Source organism: Podarcis cretensis, assembly GCF_951804945.1.
Source record: "Podarcis cretensis genome assembly, chromosome: 3".
NCBI lineage: Eukaryota > Metazoa > Chordata > Lepidosauria > Squamata > Lacertidae > Podarcis > Podarcis cretensis.
The window spans coordinates 87,945,692-87,956,675 of NC_137172.1; the positions used below are offsets into that span (position 1 = coordinate 87,945,692).

Consider the following 10,984-nt stretch of genomic DNA (forward strand, 5'->3'; position numbering starts at 1 on the left):
GCGCTCCAATACTTCTAATTATTTTAGTTGCCCCTTTTTTCAGCAGCATTATCCTTTTTGACATGTGACTAGAACTCTCTCAGTATGGCATCACCATAAATTTATATAATGGCATTATGGTATTATATGGCCCGGGTTTCACTGATTCACTTCAGTACTTATTTTAGGACGTTGCCATCTAAATCTCCCAGAGCTGCTGCAGCTAGTTTCCTGCTTTTGGTGCATTTTAAAACAATGGCTCAGATCCTGAGTTGCCTTTCTGCACTGGAGCAGATTTTTTCAGTTAGAGTTCTGCTCATGGAAACGAGCAATCACAGCTTTCCAATTTATAAGAGAGAGATGTGCATGAATGTAACAGTATATGTTCTGATTCTTAAATTTATGTACAAAAAACTGTAATACGTGAATCAAGTGTGAGGAGATATAGCTTAGTAGTTTCTTCAAAATGTGTGCTTTACTTAAAACCCAAGATCATGGATACAAGTTGCAGCTGGCTTTTCCGGAAAAACTAATAAAACACAAAATGGATCAATTACCTGATTTTTGAAATTGTTAGGCTGTAAATTTGAATGTATTGTATTATTTCATCCAGAAGGCGATCTGTCATTGAATCAAAATCAGCAAATGTATCATTCTGTGGGGGAAAAGTTCAGTGTTCTAAATGAAGTCATTTTGCGATAAAACAAATTCTTAGTCATTTGCTCTAACATCACAGATAAGAACTATCAAAGATAATAAAGAGTAATCCCATGAAAGAATTTTTTTTTTTTGGAGGGGGAGCTACTTTTTGTACAGAGGATAGTTTTCTCACAGAGGATAGTTTGCTTTAAATGTCTCAAAACAGCCACATTTCATATACAAAGGTAAAACTATACTATACTATTTCCTTAAGAGGCTCTGTTTCCAAGACTAAGGCAAAATATCTTAGAAGTATGACTATGTGCAACAGCAAAGTAAGCTTTATAAAATAAAATTCCAAATTCTACAGCAGGCTTCCTCAACCTCGGCCCTCCAGATGTTCTTGGCCTACTACTCCCATGATCCCTAGCTAGCAGGACCAGTGGTCAGGGATGATGGGAACTGTAGTCTCAAAACATCTGGAGGGCCGAGGTTGAGGAAGCCTGTTCTACAGCTTTTAACAGCAAAACAACTCAAGCACAATGAAATTTTCACTTATTAGCATACAGTGAGAGAACTCTAGCAGAACACCACAGAATGTTCTGTGAAGAGTAAAAACAGAGTTATTTCTATGGTACAAACTTATGCATGCCTACTCATAAGTAAGTCCCACTGAGTTAATTGAGATGGACTCAAAGGTACAGGATTGTAGCGGCAGCTGCAAGGTTAACTTTGCAACCTACGAAGAGATTAGTAATTAGATATAAATCAGTCTATATGAACTAACCATAGGGTGTTGCATTAGAAATAATAACAATAAATCATTTCAGCACTTGCAAATACCTGATTTCTCTCAGACATCAGAAAATCTATACGGCTTCCAGGAAGGCCAAGTTCAATGTAAGTCTTTACTAGTCTTAAGTCTGCACTATTACCTAAAATAAAGAAGTGAAGATCAGGTGTTTGAAATGCCTACTTTCAAAAAATGTTAAGTTAAAATGCTTATGCGTAACATTGTACAAGTGCCAATTGTATTCTTTTGGTTTGAGACTTGCACTAAAATCAAAGATCTGCTAACTGCAATATAAACATTGTTTTTGCTTCCAAATATAGAATATAGTGGGAAGCAGGTTTCATGGGTTATATTAGAATAATGGCTCAAATGATTACTTTCAATCTTGGCAGTGTGAGGATGGTCTGTGCCAAATTTGGGTTAAAAAGGGTAAGAAATGGCTTGTTTTGAATGAGTTAAAAGTTAAAAGTGGAGAGATTCCACCATGTTAACAAGTTCTGTGCGTTTTTCTTCCATTGACTGTACTGGGTTGTTTTTCCAGAAAGATTCTGCTATTTGTACTGAATGTTTCAGGAAATCTGCTGCTTGTTTTAGGTTAACGGGAATGTCTAGTACAGTGGCACCTTGGGTTTATGAACTTAATCTGTTCCAGAAGTCCCTTCTTAAACCAAAGCATTCTTAAACCAAGGCGTGCTTTCCCATAGCAGCGGGGGACTCAATTTACACTCAAAAGGAAGTGCAACATGTTCCGCTTCCAAGGCAAAGTTCACAAACCAAAACACCTACTTCTAGGTTTGCAGCGTTCTTAATCCAAGTTGTTCATAAACTAAGCTGTTCTTAAACCAAGGTACCACTGTATGTGCTTTTACCCTTGAGTTGTGCAATATACTTTTAGTTTATATATTAAAAAGTCAACAGTTTCTGACTAGTCTTAGCCCCTGGGAGTTTAGAACCTAGACAAGATCCTCACAGACCAGAGTTTACATTTCAAATACGTCACGACGTTAGAAGTTAGGTGTAAATGAGATGGAAAAAGGAATGACAGGAGATAAGTCAAAACTGTTTGAAAAGCATTTTTGGGGCATGGTGATATCTTTAAGGTGCACGGCAGCTGGATTTCTGATGGGCAGCTTTTGAAGGCACAGGACAGCTTTCAGGAAAAAGGAGGGACATTTAGGAGCAACTGTGAGACTATGCTTTATTTGCTAAATTTCCTCCCCCCCATTGTAACTTTTAAAGGTTGAGCTTGCCAAATGACTTAAAACCATTACCTTTAACAATCATACCATGTGCAGAAATCTGATGGTGTGATTGTGGGGCCTGAGAAACAAGGTGATCCCTGCTTATGTTACTCAACTAACCATTTGTTACAGGTAGAGAAGCAGCAAAAGCCAGTAAAAGTTGACAGCTCCATTAGTCACCAGAGCCTGGTTCTAAACTTATTCCATTTAAAATATTAAGTCACTTAATAGGCATATTAAATTGCATGTGAAATCATTCTTGTGTGATTTCTTATTAATAAGTGCATTCCTTCCTTTTTCCCATTGCATTTCTCATTTTCAATTATGCCTGATCAGAGAGTTGTAGGAAAAGCCTTCTCAAAATGTTATCAAATTCAAATATCAAAATCTTTTAGTTTTAACATGCTGTGCTAAAGGCTTTCCATGTGGTTGCACTGAGTGCAGGGGGAGCTACAATAATGTTGTAGAATGGTGTTTGAGAGATGTGGGAAAGAAAATTTTAGCATTACATTGGGCACCACTGAAATGTGAGAGCCCAAAGACTGCCACTGATAGCCTGTGGCATAAAGGGGATTTAAAAAAAAAAAAAACTTTTAAAAGCATGTTTTCATTATTCCTAAATGTACAAATCACCTAGGTTTAATAGTATCTTGCAACAGTGGGCTTCACAAAGATTTGTTAAGAACATAGTTCTCTTGACACCGGGTCTACAAAGCTATAAATGCTACCTGCTGAGGCCGGGAGATACAGGTAGCATACCTATGCTTAAATAAACCTGTTTTTCTTCAGTATTATTTAAAGCAGGGGTAGCCAGTGTGGTACCTCTCCAGATGTGGTGGACTACAACTCCCATCATCCATGACCATTGGTTATATGGGATGATGCGAGCTGTAGCCCAAAACAGCTGGCATCACATTGGCTATTTCTGGTTTAGTGCAAATTCTCAATCTAAACCAAAACTTTATCGGAAACCTAAAGTATTTTCTAATCCATTATCAGCTGCTAGAACATACCATCTAGGCCATGAACACAAACTATGAGATGAATGCCATCATCTGAACTTTCCTCCTCTTCTGTGCTGAAATAAGGTACTGAAGATGCCAGTCTGGGAACATCACTATACATAAATCCAGGGAGCTGAAGTAGTTTCAGTTCCTCTTTAGCATGAAGGAATCTAAAACAAGCAGAATTTATTTAACTCAGTTTGGTAAATGCAAGTACGTTACATTCATTTGATTTGTTTAACTTGCTGTTCATCTATATTTAAAATTATAGCCCACTGCAAATCCAGTATCTCAGAAAGCCTTGAGAGTATGTGCTCACCAAATTACTTGAGAGTATGTGCTCACCAAATTACTTAAGGCCAACACATTCCCCACCCAAAACACGGCTTTTGCAACATAGCTACAGCCTAGCCCTTTGCAAGGTACTGCAATCCCATTTGCTATGCTGAAAAATCAATTAGTTACAACACCATACCACTCGCAGCAGTTCATAGCATTAGTGACAGATAATTCCTCGTGGCAAAAATGCTTTAAAAAGGGGATAATCTCCATACCACCTTCAATTTGAATCCTCTAGCTGCCATTTCTATTCCAGAAGCAGCACAGGCAATATCTCTGTCACATTCAGCAAAGATCAATACCTGCACAAGGCTGCAGACCTTTGCACAACCATCTTGGTTTGCAGCGTTTCATGTGACCATGTTGTATTGGTATTGTGCTATGCTGTGACAACTATTTCACTTGCAGAATAACCCAGGAGACTGAGACTTTAATAAGCTGCTTAGAATTTAAAAGTAATTCCTGATGCTCCAATTCATGTCTTATTTAGCAATCAGGATGCAATTCACGACCAAAAGCAACACCCAGCAAACCATCTCGGCAGAAATGGACCCCATACTGAAAATGCTGAAGCTGGGGGCCAAACTAGTTGTGAAGGTTGTAACATGGTTTGGCACTGCAGTTGGGTTTTAGAAAACAAAAAAAAAATAGCCAGCACCAGGGAAGCTGGATTGCTCATGGCAAGATGGGGGCTTAACCTTTTGCCCCTACCATGGTCCCAACTAGAATTGGACCACCCCCTGCACTTGCTATTGGTATTAGTGGGAATCTTCCTCCCATATGGAATTGCAAGCTGCAGTGTGTATGTATAGTGTGCTGCTAGAGCTTTTAAAAAAATTTCGTGATGAAACAAAAGTCAAAAACATATCTAAGGTGGATTATACTTTCATTCTAGCAGCAAGTCCGCTCAATTCCACTCTGTTCAAAATAATCTTCCTCACCCTTCACAGGTGGATCACAGTCCTGGTCATTATGCATGTACCTCAAATCTTTCATATATTTTAATGTGGAAATAACCTGGAATTCTACGTGTAGCAAAATGAAGAAAACAGTAGCAAACAACAACCAAACCCAAAAAATAAAATGCAAATGAAGTTTGTATATTTTCCTTTTAAACTGGGTTTTAAAAACAATTGTTTTAAACCATAGCACTTACGCTAGCTTTTGTGGCTTGGGAGAATACTCATACCAGGAGACAGAAGAAGCTGTACTGCAGGACATGCTGCAGGGCTGCTTGAGAACTGCATTCGATTTGTCTTTCGAAGACCATAACACACCACATGGATAGCCTTTCAATGCAGTGGGAGCAGCCAAACTACCTGGAGCACACAGTGGAGCCACGTCTGTTGCCTCCTCAAAAAAATCACTATTCAATATTTCTGTTATAAAAGGTCCCACAAATGATAGGTCAAAATCCTCCTCAGCATCATTTGTGGCTCCATACAAATTACTATCATCTGCTTCCTCAAAATAACCATTTTCAACCATGTCTTGATCTTGCTCCTCCTCTTCCTCCTCCTCTTCTGTTGAAATGGAACAGATTGTTCCCCTCTGAGGGCTAACTGTACTGCTATTGTCAGCAGAATGTATTTTGGAAATATCTGTACTGCTTTGATTGCCAAAGTAGTTTTCTACAAGTCCTTGCTTCAGCATATCATTACCTCCTTCCAAGGATACGATGTTCGTGCTTGTGAGATTTTCATCTTTTGCAGCTGACAACTGATCAGATAGTTGTTTTTGCTCTAAAGAATCACTACATTTTCTTTCACTTGGTTGCTTCACACTGCCCTCTGGATAACTAGACACTGAACCCGAAACAACACAGGACTTGCCCAGATAAACAATTCCTGAAGGAATTTCACTTGCTTTTTCCACACTGTGCAAGTTTTTATCAAGTCTTTGAGAATCATTACAAATTGCACCAATATTCAGTTGCAGGTTGTGAGAGTTCACATCCTCAGATGTACTTTCATCAAGTTGTAGTGGACATTTTTTATCTGAGGATGAGGAAGGCAGAAATGTCGCTTCGTTGCCTGAATACCCTACATACTGCTGTGGCAAAACCTTTGTTTCTTCACTGTCATCACATGTTGTCAACTCAATTGCTCCCAGGTCTAAAACAGTTTTGCTATCACTTAATTGGCATTCAGGTACATCGGATATCTTTGAGTTTTCATCAGGGGACAGATCATCATCAGAAGGCAGAGAGTTTATTGATGTCAGAGAGGACTGTATTTCACTAACAGCACTCGTACTTTCAGTGCAATGACTCTCTACTGGGTTTTTAATATTATTATCTGGTTTAAGCAATAGTTGAGGAAATATTCTTTCATTGTTGCATGCACTTTGCCCTTGAGGAGTTTCAAGAGCCACATCTGTACTTGGGTGCATTGCAAAAGAACTAGGTTCACTTTCTACACCAGAATCCGAAAACCTAGATGATGCATAGGTAATACTAACATCAGGCAACTTAAGTACGTCTCCACCTAAAACTGCAACAGAAGTTTCTTTTGTAGATTGAATGGGCAGGTTGGTGCCAGCCCTTGTGAAGGAATCCTCAATATGCTGGAAGTTTGTTTCTTGTACAACTTCCTTTTCAAGCTGCGGTTCTTCTGATTTAGGTTTTCTTTCGCATTCTGAACTTTCAAAGGTGGGCTCCTGCAAATTCTCTCTTTGTGAGCCTTCTGTCTGTAATCCAATACGAACAAAAACTTTATCTCCTCCACAAATATTTCTACAATATGGTTTTACTTCTATTTTTGTAACCCCCGGTGAACCAAAAGAGTCTTCAACAGTACTTCTGGGGGTCAAGCTGCTGCCCCCATGAGTACCCCCAATGCCTGCTTGGAGGGTATCAGATTTACCCAAAAGGACTGAATTTGCACAATGAGAGATGATAGAACTGGGATGGCTTTCCTCATTCCCTTCCAGTTTGGCAGTTCTTTGTTCAGTTCTACATGGTAAACTTCTAAACTCTTTCTGGCTGATTTGCCTCATTAAGTTCTTTGCATCGGAAGCATGGCCACCAACTGCAGAATCCAGCCCTTCTTTCTGGTCCAATGAAGGCATACCTTCAAAGCACTTTGAGATGTCCTCAGGTACTGCACTTTTCAAGCATTTGTAGCCTACGAGGACTACAGAGTCCTTAGAGTTTTGTTTTACTAATTTTTTGGGATTTTCAGGTTTCATTGTTTTCATCAATTTAGTAACCTTAACTTTGGATTTGTTTGCCTCTTGACATTGCGCTTTTGCAGACTTTGTGAATTGTTTTTCACTTTCTGAGTGCCAAGCATGGGAGGCAACTGAAGGTCTGTTTTTCAAATCCGGGCTAGCCATAAAACTTTCTTCAGAATCTGGTTTATCTGGCTTCTTGGAGTCAGACTTCTGATGAGCTGTCAGCCAGGGTACATCCATCTCTTATTTAAAACAAAAAGGCAAGACAATGTAACTTATTACACACCTGAAACTTTTACTAAATTGCAGTTTATAGATTTAAAATATGAGTAAGTGAAGAATGTGTTTCAAGAGCATTCATTTATTTCTAGATAAATAGGAAACCACATTATATTGAATCAGAACATTATTGTCTACACTGACTGGTAGCACAGGGATTTCCCAGCTCTACCTGCAGGTACCAGGGACTGAACCTGGGAACTTTTGCATATAAAACATGTGCTATACTACTAAGCTATGGCCATTCTCCAGACTCTCATCAACCAATAAATAAAGCAGACAATTTATGCATTTTTAAATATCAATTAGTATTTAAATATGCTTAGTTCTAGGGGAAGGTGGTGAACTTTTCACATTTGCAATAGGTTTTTTGAGACTTCCCTTGTAACTGTCATACCATGTAGTACCATATACGACCTGAGAAGATTCTCTCAAATATCAGGTTAGGCCCCCAATGCAGCAAAAGAACTGGCAGCGAGAAATGGAAGCCACAAAAGCTTCAGTGCACACACTCTTAAGAATCTGGCTATAGTATGTTTCAATGCGTAAAAGCAAGGGTAGCCAACATGATGCCATCAATATGCTGTAGGGCTATCATCCTTGTCCATTGGCCAGGCTGGCTGGCTGATGGGAGCTGGAATTACACAACATCTGGAGGGCACCATGCTCATATTTTTTTCAGGACAGAAAATTTCTAAAGTTTTATTTCAATCCCCCCCCCCCCAAGACAAAACCCAATGATTTACCTTCAGTAACAGAATCTAGATACCGATCTTCAAAGATTATAGGCAAGGAGTTCAGATCACCATCTAATTCACTGCATTCAGTAGGGAGAGGTGGCAGAGAACTACAGAAGGAGGTGCTTTTTATGGCAGTACACATCTGAAGATAACTTTGCGCACTGAAAGATACAATCTTATGTTAAAATATTTGTAAAAAAAGTAAACATTGACAATAAGCTGTAACTGAAAATACAACTGCATTTTAATAAGGTACAACTAAAACATGAACACTAATGGAAGGTCAAGTCTTAATAATGAAAATTACATTCAGTACACCTAAATTAGATTTGATTAAAGAAAAACCTTTATGTATTTACCAGCAGAAGTGATAGCACTTTGGACCAGTGCCATCTAGGCACTGTTCTAATTGCAAAGCAGGGCTATAAATGTGTAGTAAAAACGAAGGATATATTGGATATATAGGAAGTTACATGACAGTAGGTAAAAAGGGCTAAAGACCAGGCTAGGATCCATGGAATAATAAAAGGAGAACATTTGTGGATAAAAGTGTTTTACATTGGTCAATGAAAACTGTTCATGTCTGAAGAACGACCACTCTTACGTCTGGAAACACTTCTGCTTCTTAAGCTTTTTTTGTGCTAGAGGCTGAATCAATAAAATCCTCTCAGCCATTCAGTGCTACAGTCTGAATATAGCTCCACTGGTAGAACTGGCCAACATTAAGAGTCAACTGGCCAATATCAATGAAGAACCTGTCCCACTCCAAAAAGTGTTTGGACTCCAATTCCCATTAGTGCCAGTATGGTCAAGGGATAATGGGAGCTTCAGTCCGGCAACATCTTGACGATGACTGATTCCCCATGCTAATGTATACGAAAGGCCATCTCCCACCTCACATGTTTGGGGAAAGTGTCAGATGCAAGTTTTTTTTATACATACAACCATAAGAATGTATTTATTTAAAATATAAATAGCTTAATACTTTTTTAAAAATCCACATGATGTACAACATAAAAACAAACAAAAATAGAACATCTCCTGAAGATCTCTGCACCCTGCATTGCATGCAAGACGGCTGGTGCTTGAAACATCATTTTTCAGAAGCCAGAATGGCAGCAAGATTCATGCATGGGGAGGGAAAAGCAGGAAGATTCCCAGCTTTTCTCCTCCCCAGGTCTAGGGTTTGAAGAGAGGGCTGAGCTGCTATCAACATTCTCAAATAGTTTCCCACCATTGGTTTGGATTCTTGCAAAACACATTGGATTATTAACCCCTTTCTTCTCTACCCTTGTTTTTAGCTTCTGCTTCTAGTGGGCTTCTTAACACCAACTCATGCTTACTAAGAGATAATAAAAAAATCCAGTAGCAAAACTCTGAATGGAAAAGCCTGACGATCCCTGATGGGGAAGGGGATGGGCAAAAAGGAGGCAACCCGTGGCAAGCAATCCTATGTCCCATATTCACCAGACTTGTCTTTGCCAGATTCGTCTTTGCGATGGCCCAGTTGATGGGATCTCTCCCACTAAACTCAGGGCCTTGCCCAGAAGCTGGGCCAAGTGCTGACAAAGAGACAGAGCCACTGCCACAGGCAGTGTTTGCTCCACTAACCAAGCCCAGGTTAAGGACTTCCTCCTGCTGAAGTCACTCCAACGTGTCTCCAATGAATTCTCCAGTGAGTCAATGACGAGTGCAAGGCTGGACTCTCTGTTGCTGCTGGGAAACATTGCAGGAGCAACCTTCTAGATGCTTCTGATCTCACTCTCTTCCTACCAATTTTTTTCTTTTTTCTTAAAAAAAAAATCCATTCCAGCCAGAGACAGACAAAAAGGAAACAGAGCAGAGGTTGCCAGATCCTAAAATTGGTACAGCTCTGCCAATGCCCTGTCAATAGGATCTGGGTAGGATTGGAACTAGGGAAGGGAGACTCTGTCTCACCAGCAGGCATGCGATTTCTGTTATGTATATCCATGGCCTGAGACGCTGATAAGAGGCTCAACAAACCTGAGGATCTCTTCTTCCAGGTTAATAGTTATTTGCTTTTCTCCCAATCTAAATGCTATCCTTCCATTTATAGAGGCTTCTCTGATCCAGCAAATATTTATCTCAATGAAAGGGGGGGCTAAGAAGATTTTTGTCAATTTCTCCTTTCACCTGCAGCCCAGCATACTACCTGCTACACTATTCTGGAGGTCCCACAATCTTTTGGAATAGGATTTTTGGGGGGAGTAGGGGGGCTACAGGAGAAAGAATGAACTGGTAAAAAACTGCCTGCTCTGTTCACAGAAATCTCAACTGAAACAAACTTAATGTAGGATATTGTAGGTTGTAGTCAACTAGCTTTTACTCAACAGCACATGCACTGACATCAATGGTCAACTTAGTTGCATTAATTTCAGTGGGTCTACTCTGGGTGAAAGCTAGTTGACTACAACCCATAATATCCTACATTAAGTTTTAATTAATTTTGTAACAAAATAAGCTTAGTGAGCTACGGCTTAATATTTTCAATTTAAAGGTACTTACTGTAGCTCTTGGTATGCAAGCGCTGCTTCCCTTGGATGTTCAAGACAAAAGAAAGCTTCAGAAAACCTACGTACCTAAAATGTTTCAAAGTAATAAAACAAAAGGTTCACACTGAAATAAAACTTTCATCACTCTCTTTTCTTATAAAAAACCACACACATAACACATCTATACTATTAAGTCACAGTAAAAGTGTACGTTCAGTAAACTTTAAAACACGCACATTCACAAAAAACATTGGCATGAAATAGCAAATTAAGCTGGGTCAAG

At 39.3% G+C, this 10,984-nt stretch overlaps 1 protein-coding gene across 3 annotated transcripts in view; it reads right to left on the minus strand.

Annotated features, from left to right (window-relative positions):
- The window catches only part of FAM135A (family with sequence similarity 135 member A), a 54,627-nt gene that overhangs the window by 9,296 nt on the left and 34,347 nt on the right, over nucleotides 1-10,984 (minus strand). For all 3 annotated transcript variants that reach the window (XM_079970379.1, XM_079970380.1, XM_079970378.1), the window contains 6 exons: nucleotides 10,715-10,788; nucleotides 8,195-8,349; nucleotides 5,152-7,411; nucleotides 3,666-3,826; nucleotides 1,462-1,553; nucleotides 537-634 (listed from right to left, as the gene is read on the minus strand). In XM_079970379.1, coding sequence (XP_079826505.1) covers nucleotides 537-634; nucleotides 1,462-1,553; nucleotides 3,666-3,826; nucleotides 5,152-7,411; nucleotides 8,195-8,349; nucleotides 10,715-10,788 — 2,840 coding nt within the window. The remainder of the gene's footprint in view (nucleotides 1-536; nucleotides 635-1,461; nucleotides 1,554-3,665; nucleotides 3,827-5,151; nucleotides 7,412-8,194; nucleotides 8,350-10,714; nucleotides 10,789-10,984) is intronic.